At 41.3% G+C, this 19,769-nt stretch overlaps 1 protein-coding gene across 1 annotated transcript in view; it reads right to left on the bottom strand.

The window, feature by feature from the left end:
• Positions 1 to 18,988, bottom strand: part of GALNT2 (polypeptide N-acetylgalactosaminyltransferase 2) — a 258,888-nt gene extending 239,900 nt beyond the window's left edge. The window contains 1 exon segment of the mRNA XM_036755282.1: positions 18,801 to 18,988. Coding sequence (XP_036611177.1) covers positions 18,801 to 18,929 — 129 coding nt within the window. The 5' untranslated portion in view covers positions 18,930 to 18,988.
• Positions 18,989 to 19,769: the final 781 nt, after the last annotated feature.

Genomic DNA, 19,769 nt, shown 5'->3' with positions numbered 1-19,769 from the left:
TGCTATACAGGAAGGATGGTATCTACTCTAGTTACAAAGCCTAGCCATAGAAAGCATCCTCGTTACAAACTGAACACAAGAGTGATTTGTTCTAGACAGGCGACATGTGTAAGTACCCACTATATCTAAAGAAGCAACAAGCAACACAAGCTCAGTGCAAGGAGCCGGTGTTAGTACCTACTGACCTTGTGCAACACCTAAGCAATCTAAATCCTGTCCAGTTTCCAAATGCTGATCAGATTTCCTATTCAGGTAACAAAAAAGAGGAGACTCCAACCTGGCCATCCCTACCCAGAGCAGACAGGCTGTGAACATCACAATTTCTTCATGATTCAAACACAGAGGAAAATCAAAATAGAGAAAAATGGCTTCAGAATTGACAGCCATGACTTTTTAAGAGGACTAGACCATCCCGAGACCTCTCCTTCTGATAGCAAGATTCAGGTGACAAAGAACCCCAAGCCATTACTGTCCAAAACTTCATATATCTGTACCAAGTTTATACTCTACGAGGTTATTCTCACCATAGAATATGGTCACAGCTTCATCCACCATTAAACTGCAACTCTGCCCAGAAAATACAGAAAATCCCAGTGCCTCAGTTAAGAATAAACACTCCATAAAAGCCAGGGGGATTTTCCTCTATGTAGGCATTTAAAAAACAATCAAAAATCATGATGCTGCTGAACATTCACATTTTTTTAGATCCCTGGGACTGTTGGTACAAACCTCTCAATGCTTTCCACACAGTGGGACTTTCCACAAGACATTTAGCCTCTGGGTCTCAGTTTTCTACATGTAAAATGAAGAGACTGGACAGATGACCTCTAACATCTTTTCTACTTAGATCTATGATCCTATGATCAATGAGAAAACAAATTCAGTAGATTATCAGGGCCAGTAAGGGGGGGGGGGATGACCTACTATGTCACTATTTAAGGAGGCCCAATTCTTCAAAAAATACTTTTTTTGGTTACATGCAGTATAGTAATAATGATACATGCTAATTCTCATTTTTGTGGTGGGGTAGAGAGGTAGGGGAAGGAATTTCATACACACACAGCATTTGAAAGAAAAAGAAAAACAACCTCCTAAGAACTTAAAACACTGAATTAAGTTGTCCCTTGGCACCCCTGTAGAGCAGTATGGAATTTCTAGATGCACATGCTATCTTCAAATTTCACAGAGAAGGGTTGTAGGAGGGTCTCACCTCCCTCTAGGTTTTTAAATTACATTTAAACTTCAGAGCTGGCATGAGCCCCCTGACAGAAATGTCCTGTCTGGCAGTTCTACATGTCTACACAAGCCCATTGTGTATTGTTTGGGATAATCACGAAATGTGGCTTTTTATAATTTGCCAGCGCCAGACCTGATCATTAGACCACCCTATAAACCACGATTATATCCTTCACCAGTACCTTATTAGCTACCCACTCATCAGCACCAGCAGTTTTCATGAAGGTAAAAGGCGATGATCATCAACACCCAATAATCAGTACCTTTCAGGTTAGGAGTTAGATTCTCTGCCAATAAGGGCGAAACCTGCTATTTGAGACTGGTTTATGTTAGAAGAGAACTAGTAGCTCCAGTATCTAAACAGCTGAACCCAGCACTCTCCAATTCCATGTTTCAGGGAAACCATGTCAAAGCAACCAAATTTCAGGCCCTTGTTCCTTCAGGGGGTCCACTATTGTCTCTAGGGTAAAATACAAACACCTCGGCTTGACACCTCAGGTCCTATATGTAGCATCTGGTTCCAACTTACCTTTCTTGGTTTATTTCATATTACTTGTCTTTCATATACTCTTATGTTCCAGCCAAATTGACCTAATTAGTGTTCCTCAAAGACAACATTACAACACCTTCTATCTCTGTGCTTTTACTCAGACTTTGCCCTTTACCTGGCATTCAGTTAGTCAGTCAGCTAATAAGCATTTATTAAGCACCACCTATGTCCCAAGAATTGTGTTAAATGCCAGGGGATAAAAGAAAGGCAAAAGATAATCTCTGCTTTCAAGGTGCTTGATCTAATGGAGAACTCTCTCCTCCATTAGAATCCCTGGCTTCATTTCAAGGTTCAGCTGATGGGCTACCTTCTATGGAAAGCCTTATCTCATCTTCCTAAGTATTACTGCTTTTTCTTCCCTCAAATTATCATGTATTTACCTGTATACATGTTTGCAAATATCATATCAACCCAGAAGAATATAAACTCCTTGAACATACAGGCTATTTTTCATTCTATTTTTGTATCCTCAGAGCTTAATACTGCACTTTGCACAGAGTAAGCACTTAATAGATGCTTACTGAGTTTGGTTGATGCATGAGTTAGTTTTCTTAAACTGCCTTTTTTATTTGTTACAAGAGGGCATTTTCTGGACACCAAGAGTGAAATATATTTTCTGAACTCAGTATGATATAAAAACAAAAGATATCAATGAAAATTAACTCCTTAAAAAAAAAACTTTTTAAAAAATACATACTTTATTGAATTGAAATGAGATCACGTGACCTGGGATAGATTAAAAATCTGTGAATCTATTATTTACCTACTCTTAAAACTGGGGAACAGTACCAGGTTTTAATGTACTTCAAAAAATGTTGAAAAGAAAGAGAAATTAGATGACGTCTTTTAAATGTTTGAAACAGCTTAGAATTGGGATGTGCTGGTTTAAAAATGTAATATTAATAAAAATATTTTATGGAAAACAAACCATATTAAATATGTTTTACATGACTGTACATGTTCAACCTATAGCAGACTGCTTACTGTCTGGGGGGCAAAAGAAAGGGAGGAAAGGATACAATTTGGAACTCTAAACTTTAAAAAAATATTTAAAACTGTTTTTTATATGTAATTAGGAAAAAATAAAGTACAAATAAACCATATTTTTACATACTCTCCAAGATTCTCCCAGTCATAAGCTCAATGTAAATATGAAGTATCCATAGTAATACCTTATGTAAAACATGCAATACTATATATTTGCCAAGGCTCTCCTTTATTTTCCCAAATCATCCACAATTCAAAATTGATAGCTCAGAGCAAACAAAACCTGCTGAGGGTGAGTATTAAGCTTGGCTAAGAAGTATAAAGTTGAATTGTATACCCTAAAGGAACTTGTCAAATGAGAAACATGTAACCAAAATATCAAAACATATACAGTAAACCCATTTAACTATAGAACTTGAAAAATGCAGTCCTCTGGCTAATTGAAAGTAAGTCAATTCATTATCTATTTATTAAGCGCCTACTGTGCAAACAACATTCCATCTCGTGACTCTGGGCATTTCCCCTGGCTGTCCCCCACACCTAGAATACTCCCCTCCTCACCTGCACCTTCAGATTTCCCAGGCTTCTATCAAGTTTCAGATAAAATACCACCTTCTAGAGGAAGCCTATGCCAATACCCCTAATACAAGTGACATCTCTCTGTGATTATCTCCACTTTATACTGTTTATATCTTCTTCATACATAGTTTGGATGTAGTCTCCTCTATTAGACTGTGAGGTCCTTGAGATCAGAGGCCGTAATTTACCTTTCTCTGTATCCCAAGTGCTTAGCAAAATGCATGGCTCACAGTAGGTGCTTAATAAATGCTTACTGACCAACACTAGGCTATGTGTTGAAGTATGCCATATACATAGGTGCCAGATCATACATTATCAATTTTCAAAAAAGATACATTTACTATATTAAACTATACTGACCTTCATCCTTTCTTTATTATACAGAAGGTACAGCACCAAGAAATACCAGTCAATCCTATAGACATAGAAGATTTCAGAAACTGGATTTTTGGTTTTTGTCACGCCCCGCCCCGCCCAGTGCCTAATACGCTGCCTGGCACATAAGAGCCATGGAATAAATGCTTACTGACTGATTAAAGCTGCACTGACCCTAGATTGGAGTTCTTCACCTTGTCAGTGCTGGTGAGGCTGCAAGACTCAGAATGTCTAAAATGCAAAAAATGTAAAAGAAACCAATTATATTGAATTAAAAATGTGATTTTTTCCCCATCCAAGTTCAAAGACCCCCCCAAATCTATGCAGGTACCCCATATTAAGCCATATCCTAGAAGTTACTCAACTTGACTAAGTCCCCGATATTAATTTGTCTGCTTATGTCTTTTTTTCTCTTATAAAATCAGAACCCGGAGGGGGTAAAGAAGGACAAGGGTAAAGATGAGGGGAAGTAAACAAAAAAACTATTCCGGTTACTAGGATTATAGACGAACGGAAGTTTGTATTATAACCTGAAGACAACACATCCTCATCTGGCTGGGTCTGCCATTTCATTAAGAGACATGAGGTTGGTTGGCTTGAGGCTTGGTGTTGAAGAAGGGATGTTTGATGTGGGCCGGGGAGCACCAAATGACCCAAACATGAAAGATCAGTCAGAATCAGAAATGGATTGGATAAAATACAACTGAGTGACAACAAATAAGCAGGTTTGTCTAACACTGAGTTAGGACAGGGGTTTTAAATCAAGGGGATTTACTCTGTTAAGTTTGAATTCAAAGGGCTACACTTGGGGATCTAGAGGGCCACAGGTTCCCTAACCCTGAGTTAGGTGGTGCAGTAGGTAGTGTCGGGCCTGTAGTCAACAAGACTTCTTGCTGAGTTCAAATCTGGCCTCAGACACTTACTAGCTGTGAGACCCTGGGCAAGTCACTTAACCCTGTTTGCCTCAGTTTCCTCATCTATAAGATGAACTGGAAAAAGAAATGGCAAACCACTTTAGTGTCTTTCCCCAGAAAACCCAAAATGGGATCACAAAGAGTCAGACACAACTGAAAACAACAACAACTAACATTCAGAGAACAGACAGGAGACACAAAGTGAAGCAGAACTGAGTGTACTGACGGCTATATCGTCACAATTTGATGTGGAACACTATGGGAATCCATTAAGCGTTTTGAGGAGGCATGTAAAAGTCCAAGTTCCAGATGCAAAAATGAGCTAAAGAACCAAATTTCAGGGCAGCCTCCATCAGTGTTCAGCTTTTCACTGGGCTTAACCACTCAGAGGGTGGTCATGGAAATCATACACATACATACATACACACACACACACACACACACACACACACACACCCCTGCATAAGGCATCAAGAGTCATCATAAATCCTGATAACAGACTATTTAATTTATGGGCATCCCAGAGCTCAAGCCTTTAATTTGCATCCTGGTCATTAAACCCTAGCAGAGCAGCTTAGCTAAGAAGTATTCTTTAATGGAAAGTGCATGCCACCTGTCTGGAAGAGCATCCTTTCAGAGACACTGTGGCCATTACCCTCACTGATCTGTGAATCAGCACAGAAGCTACGCTTAGACTCCAAACTTCTAAAATTAGCCTGCACCATCGCTGGTTTTCTTTCCCGGGTAATTGTTGTCAGTTACTAGCAATGGAGACGTACTACACACACATCCAGACATTGTAAATCTATAGCAATGAGCCATCTAATGAGCTACATAAAAAACCTAATGACTTTTAGGTAATGACTTTTAGAATGCTCTTACCCATATTTTCAGAAATTCCCTTTAGAAAGAGAGAAGGGAAAGGAATAAGTCTTTATACAGTACCTACTACACGCTAGGCACTGTGATAACCACTTTTTAAAAAAATAATAAATAACTTATTCAGTGCCATGTCAATAGAGCTACCAAAAAATTGTTTTACAGAGCTGGATAAAACAATAACAAAATTCATCTGGAAGAACAAAAAGTACACGATATCAAGGGAATTAATGAAAAGAAATGCTAGGGAAGGTGGCCTAGCCATACCAGATATCAAACTGTATGATAAAGCAGCAGTCATCAAAACTACCTGGTACTGGCAAAGAAACAGAGTGGTAGATCAGTGGAATAGGTTAGGTACACGAGACGCAGAAGTCAACAACTACAGCAATCTACTCTTTGATAAACCCAAAGAGTCCAGCTTCTGGGCTAAGAATTCACTATTCCACAAAAACTTCTGGGAAAATTAGAAAATGGTATGGCAGAAACTGGTCATAGACCAATATCTTACACCGTATACCAAAATAAAGTCAAAATGGGTTCATGATTTAGGAATAAAGGCTGATACTATAAGCAATCTGGGACAGCAAGGAATAGTTTACCCATCAGATTTATGGGAAAGGGAAGAATTCATGACCCAAGGAGAGATACGAGCATTAAAAAAATGCAAAATGGATAATTTTGATTATGTTAAATTGAAAAGTTTTTGTATAAACAAAGATTAGGAGGGAAGCAGAAAATTGGGAGAAAATCTTTACAACCAGTGTCTCTGATAAAGGCCTCATTTCTAAAATATACAGGGAACTGAGCCAAATTTGCAGGAACAAAAGCCATTCCCCAATTGGGAAATGGTCAAAGGATATGAACAGGCAGTTTTCAGAGGAAGAAATTAAAGATATCTATAGGCATATGAAAAAATGCTCTAAATCACTATTGATTAAAGAAATGCAAATCAAAACAACTCTTAGGTACCACACCTCTCCTGTCAAATTGGCTAACATGACAAAACAGGAAAATGATAAATGCTGGAGAGGATGTGGGAAAATTGGAACACTGTTACATTGCTGGTGGAGTTGTGAACAAATCTAGCCGTTCTGGAGAGCAATTTGGAACTATGCCCAAAGAACTATAAAAATGTGCATACCCTTTGACCCAGCAATACCACTTCTAGGGCTGTATCCCAAAGGGATCACATAAGTGGGGAAAGAGACCTGTATGTACAAAAATATTTATAGCAGCTCTTTTTGTAGCGGCAAAGAATGGGAAATCAAGGGGATGCCCATCAACTGGGGAATGGCTGAACAAGTTGTGGTATATGAATGTAATGGAATAGTATTGTGCTACAAGAAAAGGGGAAGATATGGACTTCATAATAACCTGGAAAGACCTACATGATATGATGCTTAGTGACAGAAGCAGAACCAGAAGAACATTGTACATGACCACAGACATATTAGTTCTGTGATGACTAACTTTGATAGACTTGGCTCTTCTCAGCAATACAAGGCTCAAAGACAGCTCCAAAGGACTCATGATGGAAAAAGCGAGCTACATCCAGAGAAAGAATTGTGGAGTCTAAAGGCACACTTTATGCTCTCTTTTCTTCCCCTTCTTTTTTGGTTTTGTTTCTTCTCTCTCATGATTCATTCCATTAGTCATAATTCTTCTTTACAACTTGACTATTGTGTAAATAAGTTTAATGCAAAGGCTTATGTAGAATCTATATCGGACTACATGCCGTCTTGGGGGGGAGGGGGGAAGGGAGGGGAGGGAAGGGAAGAAAATGTGAAACTCAAGAACATGTAGAACTGAGTCTTGTAAACTAAAAATAAAAAATCTCATTAAAAAAATAAATATTATCTCATCTGACTCAACAACCCTTCACAGTAGGTGCTAGCATTACTTCCATCTTAAATTTGAGGAAACTGAGATGGATAGAGGTTTACTTATTTGCTGAGGGCTACACTGCCAGTAGGACGTATATGAGACCAAATTTGAACTCAGATCTTCTTGACTACAAGCCTAATGCCCTATATACTCTACCACAAGACTATTCTGCTGTTTCACCTCCCACCAAGTTGCCAGAAGTATTTAGAAACCTTACCCTTTCATTTTCATACATCTTATGCATGCATCATATTTACTATAGACCCAATTCAATGAAGACAATATACACTGCCAACCACAACATAAGCAGAATCTAAGAGTTGTGGATAATACTGGAGTGTTCTGCAAACATAAATCACCCAATCTGTTGTTCTCAAGGCCCTTAAATGAGGACAGAAGCCCTCATCGATAAAGTAAGCATACGGATTCTACCAAGATAATTTATGAAGGTACCATACAAGACATGATGATTTAACAGCACATATATCAAGGCACAATGGTACAGAGGCCATCCATAAAATCCAAGTGGTAAAATCAGACCATCAGAATGTTCTGTTAAATTAGTCAAGTCAACAAGCATTTATTAAGCACCCACTATGTCTAGGCCAGGGGTGGGGAACCTGCGGCCTGGAGGCCACATGTGGCCCTCTAGGTCAAGTTTGGCCCTTGGACTCAGTCAAAGGGCTGCGCTTGAGGACCTAGAGGAGTCCTCAAGGGGACCACAGGTTCCCCACACCCAGTCTAGACTCTATGCTAGGCACAGTGCTAGGGATACAAAAAAAAGGCAAAAAATAGTCCCTGCTCTCAAAGAGTTCACTGCCTAATGGATGAACCAACTATGTACAAATAAGATACAAAGAGGACAAATTGGAGGTAATCTCTGAGAGAAGGCACTAAGATTATGAAGGACTAGGAAAGGAGGACTAGAAGGGCACAATGATTAAGGAAGACTTTTCAAAAAGTGAGACTTTAACTGAGACTTCAAGGAAATCAGGAAGCTAAGATGTGGAAGCAAGGAGGAAGAGAGTTCCAGAAGTGGGGGAAGAGCCAGGGAAAACATTCAAAGTCAAGAGATGGAGTGTTGTGTGTTCAAGGAACAGCAAAGAGACCAGTATGACTAGATCACAGAGTACACAGAGGGGAGTAAGGTGTAAAAAGACAAAGAAGGAAGGTCATAAAGGGCTTTAAAAGCCAGAGGATTTGATATTTGATCTTGGAGGTAATAGGGTGCTGGGGTTTACTGACTAAAAGAGGGGCTGTGCTATAAGTTAACCTGTAGGAAAAAATGAGGGAACAAACATGAAGTGCTTTATAAACTTCAAAGTGCTATGTAAATGCTAGCTATTATTATTAGTTATCATTACCCAAAGTAGTTATCTGCCATTCTGAGGGTTCAGGAAGAATGTGGGGAGCTTGCCATTTTAAACTCCACTCATGGACACACCAACACCAGAGAGTCAATTTGCAAAGTGTGCAAGGGGACTAGAAGACAAAGAAGTGGATCTGTATTTTCATGTGATGGAAGGAATAAAACCATCAAAGAATGAACAAAGTCCAAGCCCAGCCAACATCCTTTAGGAAAGGGATGGGGGGGAGGTTGACCTGGTTTGTTGGTTTGTTTGTTTGCAAGGGCCAGAGTATGAATGAAAATGAAAAGAGAGCCAAGACAAGGCTGAATTCTGTGACCTACATTTAAAGTAAAGTGAGCCATGGGGCAAGAGCCTGGTTTCACTGCTGCACTCAGCACAGAGGTGCCATTTAAAACTACCTACGTGACCAAAGGAAACATATATATGGCAAGGATAGAAAAGCAGAGCGAACTCCCCCCACCCCCCCAAAAAAATTTCATAGCAAAATGTCAAAATTCCACAGCAACAAAAATCAAAATGACAGGTACTAGCGTTAAACAGGCACTATGTATCAAATAGCATTACTCTGTTTGCAGATGCAAACAGGATGACATCTGTTCTCAAAGGCCTTCTAGTGGGTCACTAACACGAGGCTGCAGCATCAGGGCCTAGCAGGCAGGGGAAATTTTCCTGTAAAGTCACCAGGAATGGTATTAGGAATATGTGATCCTGCTCACACAGCCCTTCAGGAGGCTTGGAAGGTCTTGAAAACTTAGGAAGTATCCCCAAAGGCTTAAGAAGACCCATGAGGAACTTTCCATGTTTCTGTTGATTCATAGAGAAATAGGGGACTATGGTGAACTGCTGCATATGTTGCCAGATGTGAGTACAATAACACTTAGCTTTTGTTTAACTGTTTCTTTCCTTCATTACAAGGAAGGATTTAAAGGTGGGGGAAGGAAGAGAGATTAATCAAGGTATGAGTAAAAACAAGAAAGCATCAATAAAACTTTTTAAAATGTTTTAAACAGGAAATGGAGATGTGGTCCTGGAGATTTAAAGAAGGAAAGTGTCTGATAACCTTAAATTTGTAGTTACAGTTTTTTTGGATTTGAATTATACCATAAAAAACAGTTTTTCTTTTAAAAAAAAATCCCTCCTGTATATTCCACCTGGGAGGTTTTCAGAGGCAGGACTACTGTGGGCCATGTGGCCAGGTGATCTTTACTTATAAAGACTGAATTCAAGAAGAGATGGAGGAAAGAACAAATGAATGAGTCAAGGTCACCTATAACCCTCACAACTACCCTCTTCTCCAAAGAAAATCTCTAGTCAGAAGACTACTCAAGTCAAGACTACTCAAGTCAAGCTACAATGATTCAGAATCAGGCCTTTGCCATCAGGATAGAATAATTTCTGGGGAGTACAAAAGTCACAGGGGCTAGGAGTTCACCACGATGTTCACCCCATCTTTCTATCAGACTGCCATAGCAAGGGTAACCAAACCATTTCAAACTCCCCAAGTAACAGCTCTCCACTGCATTCTTTAGTCTTACAGGTCTCTTCAAGGCAGCAAGCTTTCATGACCTCTAAACCATATAAATTCTCCTTAAATTTAAGCCTATGAGTGGGATTAGACATCATTGGTTTTGCTTTTGGTTCTGTTGTGGTTTTTTTTTTTAAACTCCGAGCTGATAATTCATTGCTTCTCCCTGCCATCCACATTTCAGCAGGCTGAGACACCCAATCAGTATAAAATGACACAAGTTCCCAAAGCCAGTAATACATGACTAAACGTCGTAAGAAATGCCAAGTATTTCACAAGACGTAAGGAAGAAAAAGTCAGCAGAGGAAGAAGGGTAAAACATTTCCCAGCTGTACCTGCCTAGAAACAGGGAAATGCAGGGCACTCAAGGATCGGTAGCAGGAAAGCATGTTCTACCAGCTAATGGGGGAGTACCTACTACTTCCCAAGGTTCAGAGTCAGCAGATTTTAGAAGGAGGTACCATTTTTCTTGCCCTACATTTGGCTAAACGTTACAGTTTTAACAAGTAGCTTCCCATGTATTCATCTCACTGGATCATCTCAAGAATTCTGTGAAAGCCATAGACTATTATGTTGCCTTGTATACTATCACCACAGGCCCATGACAGAAGCACAGAGGTCATTTGAGGGTGCTTAGTACATTTTTTTTATTGTTTTGTTAGTGTTATCATCCTCATCTTACACACGGCAAAAGTGAAGCTCAAGTGACTTCCTGGAGATTTTGTTGTTCGCTTGTGTCCAACTCTTCATGACCCCATTTGGGGATTCTTGGTAAAGATGCTGGAGTGAGTTTGCCGCTTCCTTCTCCAGCTCATTTTACAGATGAGGAAACTGATGCAAACAGGGTTAAGTGACTTACCCAGGGTCACACAGCTAGTAAGTGTCCAAGGCCCGATTTGAACTCACAAAGATGAGTCTTCTTGACTCCAGGCCCAATGCTCTAGTCATTGTACACCTAACTGCCCTATGTAATCCTGGAGATTAACTGAGAGAGCTGGAATTCAAACCCAGACCACCTTGTGATTCCTAAACCAATGAATGTTCTGACCACAAGATTGTAAAAGCCAGAATGCGATGAATGAATAAATGGAGGGTGGGGAGAAAACACATTTATTAAACACTTATTACACATCAGGCACTGTTCTAAGGACCTAAGAAATCATCTTATTTCAATCCCCTAATTTTACATCTGAGGAACCTGAAGGGCAGAGATGTTAAGTGACTTATCCAAAGTCACAGCATATGACTTGTACCGCACTACCAACATGACTTAAAGAAGACCAGATGGTTTAAATTTATAGATAACCAACTATAAACATTCCTTATATCCATACCTAAGGATTCCCCAGAAGAAACACCACAATATAAATGCTCAAATAATCTTGACATTAGCCACAGATCAAGGACAAATCTTTGCCATTCTAGCGGAGAAAACTGGGCACAATGAAGCCTTGCTCTTTGCTAGAGAGTGGAATTCAGCATCAGGTAGATTCATTTTAGATTCCTCCTACCCATCCAAGAGAAAACCTAGTCAGGTCCCACAAGAAGGAATCCTACCTCCCATTACCCAACACCAGAATGAGGCTCCTAGATGCACCTCAGTATCCTCTCTAACCTTACAGCCTAAAGAGCAGGTACCACAACTACAACCCTGGAGCAGTTCCCTAACCTAGCATCTGTTAACATGCTTTTAAAAACATTTTGATAATTATATATCAATAAATTTAGTTTCCTTTGTCATCCTAGGTATTTTATTTAATGCACTTAAAAATGGTATTCTGAGAAGGGCTTCACCACGACACACACTTTCTGCCTTAGAAAAAGAAGAAAACAGCAACAGAGAAAGAACAGAACAGTCTGGGGACAGGTCTAGCTGTTTTCTTCTATAAGGAAGACTGCTTGACTTTCCCATGCTTATGACTTCTCCAGCTTTCAAGAATCCTACAGTCATGGCCTCAAAGATAAATCTGCCCACATGTCTTATCTGGCCCAAAGCAGGTTTCACCATGCCTCCCAGTAAGCTAGCCACAACCTCCTGGCTCACCAGGAAACAGAAAAAAAAAAAAAAAGATTCCCTGGTTTAGCATTTAGACCTATAACTATTACCAAAAAAAAATGCATTCCTTAACCTCTGAGGTTGTAGGAAAAAAGATGGCAAGAAGAAACAGTATGTGTCTTTCTCTTAACCACACCACCCCCCAAAAAATCATTATTCTGGTTGCTTCTGCGAAAACTCCTATTATCCTTGAGGGCTCTCTAGTTAAGAGAACCTAAGTTTAGGACTTCAGCAATTGGGATGGGGAACTTGAGGGGATAGCTATTCCCTTCACAATCTCTAACTCCTCTCCCTCTTTGCTTCCACGCCCCATGGCGTGGTATCTGATGGATTCCCAGTAGCTGGCCCCACTCCGTGCTGTGCAAATCTTATCTTCTCCATTTTTGCCAGAGGGTCAAGGGAATAGCTCATTATTTGTGTGTTGTTTATCACTCACAATCTGTTTTCATTATGTTCAAGCACCCAGAGGCTTGAGCAACATAACTTTATAAATTGGAAAACTTTCTTTTTTTAAAAAAAGACAAATTTAGATTGTGTCATCATTTAACTACATTCCCTGGCTAAAAGGTCCCCTTTTCTCTAGTTCTCCCGATCGCCATTCCAAATCCTCCTTTTCAAAAGGCACTGCTTTAAATCTCCTGACTGCAAAGAAAAACTGATTACACATAGCATGTGTTTTCTTTTGCATCCAAACAGTGGTCACATCCCCAGATGTGCTGCTGACACAGGTTAAAACTATTGGATCGACATCAAGTTAGACACAGACCCAGTGATTATACTGCACTCACTACCTTTTTGACAAGACAAGCAAGACTGAACAATAGATAAAGCATATGGAGGTAGGACCAGGGCCTAAATGGGGGAGAGTGGTCTGATCTCTCAACCACAGGACATTCCATGTCTGAGGAGACAGAGTACATATACCTACCTGTTCCAACTGGTTTTCTTGACCCATCCTGAAGGAGAAGGGATTGTCCTCTCTACCCTACAACTTCCCTCAATACCTTCTCTGGTTCAGCCCACTTCTGCTAACATTTGATTTGGATACTGCAAGCAATAAAAAAAAAAAATCTGGGGCAACCTGTAAAACATTCAGTCCTGATAAGGGTTCCAGCTTGATCAATCAATTCCAATCATCCCAGAAAAAATGCAGCTACATCCAAGCTGATCAAGGAGAGGTAGAACAAGAAGTTGTTGTGGAAGTAGATGCTGAGAGTAAAGGCTGGTTTCTACCTCTAACAGCCATGTGCCACAACAGAGAGAGAAAGAGAAAGAGACAGATAGAGACAGAGACACAGAGAGAGCCGAAGTCCACTATAAAATCACCCAGGTCAAAGTTCAAATGCCTGTTTGCTACTTATTCATCCAAGCTATTCACATCTCACCTATCAACAGTGGTACACATACACTACTCAGCACATTTTGGTCACCCATGCAAACAGTTAACATAGCATTAACATCCCTTGCTATCAATGGGCTACATTTCCTTGATGACTCCTATATATAGCCCCATATGCCAAATAATACAAGGATACCCAGTTGTTAGTTAAAAAAAAGAAAGAAATGAATCATACAAACATGATAGAATACTTCAAACAAGTAGATAAAAACTAGTGTCAGACTCAAGTAATCATAGTCTCACCAAACAAAACAGATTATCTGATATATAAGGGAATTAAATAATTAATTAATTAAACCACCACTCTAACTTCTTTAACTAGATAGAGAAAGGAGGCTTGATCTATTGCCTGGAACAGGGGCAAAGGGTAGAAGCATCAGGTTTGACAAAGTTAAAAATTGGTGGTGTTACCTTGGGGAAGTCAATTATCTGCTGTGTGTTTCCATTAATTCCATTAGCTAGCATCTTTTACTTACCTCACAAGGATGCTGAGCTGATTAATAAGAGTCTTATAAGCTGTTCCTTTGAGATACTGGGTAAAAGGCACTACTTAAGTACAGCTCACTCTTCAGGAATTGTAGGCTCCACTCTCCCGGACTAAACAATAGCACTACCCAGAGGCAGCTGCATTTCAAAGTAAAGTTCTCACAAATCCCCTCCCTCCCTTTCTCCTTCCCTTTCTCCTACCCCATCCACTGCCAACAACATAAAAGAGATGGGAGCTTTAATATGATTACATTTTTAAAGCATCAGAGATGCACACAGCAAAGGCATCCTTGAAATACAAATCATCAATTTTTTTGGAATAGAGCAGAACGGGGGGGGGGGGGAATTCCATATAAATGTAAATGAAATGTAATTTTAAACAATGTCATGCAGAATTTGATTTGGCACACGCATTCATATCCAAAAATAAATAAATAAATACCAGCAGCCAAAGTTTTAACAGCCCTGTTCTGGAGAAATATCCATGATGGCTTTCAGCACCTATATTTTTAATCTGCAAACCGAGATCCGCTTGGTTTCCTAACTCCTGCTAAAGGGGGAATAACTGTTTTGTGATAAGTTATTTAACAGGCAGGGCACACAATGACAAGCTCTGGCTGGATAGCTGAGGCAGCAGAAATACAAGTCAGTCTGTATGTCAGACAATTCCAAAAAGGCAAACAACTCAAGCCCTGTTTTCCCACGATGGAAAAACTCATGGTGAAAAGAAATTGACAAAATTTGGATTTGTATTCTTGTGCGAAAAAAAAAATCTAGATCCGTTTACACAAAGAATATCTATATGCAATTATTTAAATCTTACCTTAACTTTCATTCCATGTTTTTTTTTATACTGACCTTTCTTATGCACTTTACATGTAGGCTCAAAGAAAAAATTTTTTAATAATCAAGAAGGTGAATTTGGGAGGGATTTCCCAGTACCATAAATCCACTGAGACAATTCAAGAATAACTGGGATTACACAATTTTCTACTACATCAGGAAATTCAGTACAGCAGGAGATTCTATTCATTCCACAAGAAACACTCTTAGTTCTTTTACTTTTTATATCAGGGTCCAACACATGAAGTTAATGAGTCTTTTACTGCAATTTCAGAAGCTATTTCATTTACACACCTCTTCCTCTACAGACAATCACTAAACCATTCTGAGGGCTGGGATTAAATTTTATGGTTCGTTGACAGAAAGAATAGAATCCCAAATCACCAACCCATGTATAATTGTTAATTTCCCCCCACTTGTTTCTACACGGTCTCCGTACTTTCCTCCTGCCACCAGCCCAAAACAAACCTCCTGAATTTTTCATCTGGGGCTATGCTTCTGGGGTTAACAGAGAAGATCTGTATGTGACCATCACTAAGTTGAATCTGCCAGTTTGTGCAATCACAGAGGACTAGCTATTTGGAAGGACTACAAGGTCTTGAGAAAGCATCACATCAATTAATAAAATAGGCAAAATGATGGAAGAGAATATCATCAGCTTTTCTACATGGTACTCAGCACTTGACTGGCTTATCTCTTCACCACAAGCTTCCAATCTTCAGGTCCTTCCTCTATGGATACCAGTACTTCCTAACCTGTTTAGGCACAAGATTCCTACGTATTAAATCATAAATTCCTTAAAGACAGGGACCACAACTTTTGTGTCTTTGTGTCTCCCTCACTCCCTGTCCTAGTACTCTGCCCATGACAAGCAGATTACCTATTGAATGAACAATTGTTCAACAAATCCCAGCTTAATATCATACAGTGTAATGGACTGATTGCCACTTATAGGTTGCTCACTGCCTTTCTGCATAGTATCTCACTTTTAAGGGTTCACAAGATCAAACAAGAGATATCAAAAAAAAATTTTAATTAAAAAGAGTTCATACGATTATAGATATGGATTATAGATTAATTATAGATTTGGATCTGGAAAGGAGCTTGAGGATGCAACTCCTTAAGTCCAATCTCTTCATTTTACAAATCAACTGAGAACTAGGTGACTTGCCCAAGATCCAGATTCATTTCGACAAATATTAAACACCTACTATATGCAAGGAATTGATGACACATATATTCAAAAATACAGCCTCTGCCTTCCAGGGATGTTCAAAAATACTGGCAGCTATGTGGCAGTGGAGAAAGCCCTGGGCCTGGAGTCAGAAGACCCAAGTGCAAGTTTAGTCTCAGACACCTATTAGCTTTGTCACTTAACCTGTCAACATGAGTTTCCTATATTACATTGTTTCCCAACTATAAAATGGGAATTAATAATAGCACCTACCTCCCACTGTGGTGGTGAGGATTAAATAAGATCATATTTGTAAAGGGCTTAGCACACTGCCTGAAATATAGTAGGCACTTAAAAATGCTTGTTTCCTCCTTCCAAGTAAATGTTAGGAAACTATTAAAAGCATAGAATTCAAATAATATCTAGCTTGAAAAACTGCAAGAAGGAGAGATCACTCTTTAGCTGGTGAAAGAGATTAGGGAAAGCAACCAATTTAAAGCTTTTCATAAAAATATGAAATCACTTCTCCATGCACAGTATTTGTGTTTTCTCTCCCTATAACAATGTGAGCTCCTTAAGAACAAGGACTATCTTGCTATACTATGTGTATTCCTAATGCTTTGCTCTTGGTGCTCTTAATGGCATAATACATGCTTTTTCAATCACTCATTCATGCATTGTTATTGTTTTTAAATAAACTCTAATACAGAGAGAATGGGAACTGGACTGTGAAGCATGCTAATCAGCCTGTAGAAAGCTGAAGTTTTCATTTCAGTCCCTCTAGATGGGGCAAACTGATTTAAGTGGCCAAGAGTCCAACAGACAGCCTAGATACATCTGGTAACCCCTCCAACAGAGAATGAATGAAGCAACCATACCTAAATAGCTACATATTCAAGGGTCAGATTAAAGGAGGAAGTTCAGTGCCAAAACTTGTCAGTTTCTAATTAGCTCTGTTTGGTTACAAGATATGACTCAAATGCTACAACTAAAGGGAAACTGAAATATATCAAATAGCTTTAACTCAGAATTTAACTGAATGTCAGCACAATTTCACAGCATAATGAACGGTTCTTTGCTTTTTGCAAAGGATAGCACCATTTTTAAAAGCTAGAAAACCATTTAAAAAAAATAAAAACACAAAATCTGTGCCAGCATACAACAATGCATTCTACAATAGTGGCTTCATTGCATTTTGTTTCATCGGGAGCACTGAATTTGGTTCACACTGAAGGTAACATTTCAATACGGATATGGATAAAGAAAGCTGGAATCTCCTGCACAGTAAAATAATGTGTGCCTAGTTTAGTTTTCATGATTTCTATATATATTAATCCCTCAGTCATTTAAAAAAGAAAAGCAAACATCGGCACAACACGAGGAAAAGGCCCTGGAAAATTAAGGCGCACGAGGGAACATGTTTCACTTAGCCGTGGGATGAAGCAAAAGGAAACAGCTCAACCAGTTGTTAAGAAATTGAGAAAGGGAGAAAACATGAACATGACTGGCTCCTAGGGGAAGGACATACACATGACAAGTTTCTACTCTAGGGGGAATTAGGTTACAGAATAAGCCGTTGTGACCCACTCCCCAAAAGAAACAGAAAAAGTGTAGACAGTATACGGCATAAAAACTAAGGTTCCCCCCGCAGAGTGAGAAAGGAGAAAGAAAAGAGACAGGCTGAGGGGGAAGGGGAGGAGGAGAGGAGAGACTGCAACTAGTGTCATGCAGCTGAAAGGACCTCTAAGAAACAAGTTAAACTCTTGTTTCTACAAAATATATAGCATTTTAGAGGCAACAGCCTCTCTCTTCCTCTCCTCCCCTTCGGCTTTTGTCTCTTCCCGACCCTCTTTCCCAGAAACTTTCCAAGGAGCTGGGCTGAAGCTGCTGCAGTTGAACAAGGGAATCCACTTGAATGAAAAGGGGACCAAGAAGAGGAGGGAGGGAAGGAGGAAGGGAAGGAGAAAGCAATCTGCCTTTAAAAGGCCCCTGGGGTCTGATGTGCCTCCACCTTGCAGTTTCTATATCTCAGCAGCTAATTACAGCAAAGGGGCCAATTCTTCCTTGGTGCTCAGGGAGGACCCTACTGAGTGAAGGGCAGGAAGGAGAAATAGGTTTAAAACGATGGGGAGAAATTAAGTCTCCAATACTTTCTCTGTCAGAGAGGAGTCAAAGGAAAAAATAAAATAAATTGAATTAAAAGGTTTCTTCCTTGATTTCCGCCCCGCAAACAGCCCGGGGATAGGGGAGGTTATAAGTCAGGCATGGTGCAGACTGAGAGGCAAATCAGACAGACAGGAGTCTTCGGGGATGAGGTCCAGGGGAAGTGGAAGGAGGACGGAATGGGGCAGGACGGACCTCGGGGCAAGTCAGGAAGAATCCCGAGCCCCCACCCAGGAGAAGCTGGGAAAGGGGGGGAATCAAAGGAGTCCCATTTCAAGTCAATTTCCCAAGGGAGAGAGAAGCGGGTGCCCTGAGCGCCAGGACCCGGGGTGCGCAGGCACCGGGAACCGGGAGCCTGGGGCTCGCTCTTCACCCACCTTCTTGCCGGCTCCGCCGCTGCTCCCGCCGCCGGCCAGCGCCGTGCTGCCCCCGGAGTACATGTAATAGGCAATGCCCAGCACCCAGAGGAAGGCGAAGCAAAGCAGCATCCGCGATCGCCGCCGCATTCTCCTGAGTCGGCGGGGCGCTCCGGCCGCCGGGGCTGCTCCGGGAGTCCTCCCTCCGGCCGGGGAGAAGGAGGAGAAGAAGGAGGAGGAAGGGAGAAGGGGAGGGGGCGGAGGGCGGCGGCAGCGGCTCCCGCGGCTCCTCCTCCGGCCGTGGCGGCGCTGGCGGCGGCTGCTCCTCCTGCAGCAGCGGCGGCGGCGGCGGCGGCGGCGGCGGCGGCGGCGCCCGAGCCAGCTCCCCCCGCCCCTCGGGTGTGCGCAGCGGCTCTGCCGTCTGCAGCCTCCCCCGCCTCCCTCCTCCCCTCCCTCCCAGGCCAGAGGCGGCGGCGGCGGCAGCGGCCAAAGCAGGAAGAAGCGGCCCACATCAGCACCGAGAGGGGTCAGGGAGCAAAGGGCGACCAATCCGCGGCTGCTGTGGGGGCTGGTGGGTTGGGACTGGAGGAGGGGATTAGAGGTGTCTCCATGGCTGCAGCACGCTGGGGCTCAGCCGGGGGAGGGCAGCAAGACAGGAGGAGGAGAAAAGAAGAGCTCTTCCCCAACCCTTCTCCAATGGGTTCCTCCCCAGCCACCCCCTTCCTCTCCTCCATCTCCTCTCCCTGCTTCTCCTCTCCCTTTCCATCTCCTCTCCCTTTCCATCTCCTCTCCACCTCTCTACTTCTCTCCCTCTTACTCTCTTCTCCCTCTCTCTGCTTCTCCCCTCCCTCTTTCTCTTTTCTTTCCCTCTTTCTTTCTCTTCTCTACTCTTTCCCTCTGCTCTCTCATTTTCTCTCCTTTCTTTCTTGCCCTCTTTTCTTATCTTCTTCCCCTCCCCCTCCCAGCTCCCGCACACGCGCCAGCCAGTCC

The sequence above is a fragment of the Trichosurus vulpecula genome, chromosome 4 (assembly GCF_011100635.1).
Source record: "Trichosurus vulpecula isolate mTriVul1 chromosome 4, mTriVul1.pri, whole genome shotgun sequence".
NCBI classification, from domain to species: Eukaryota; Metazoa; Chordata; class Mammalia; order Diprotodontia; family Phalangeridae; genus Trichosurus; species Trichosurus vulpecula.
Note: the sequence above shows the minus strand (reverse complement) of the source record. Positions and strands in the feature narration are given on the sequence as shown.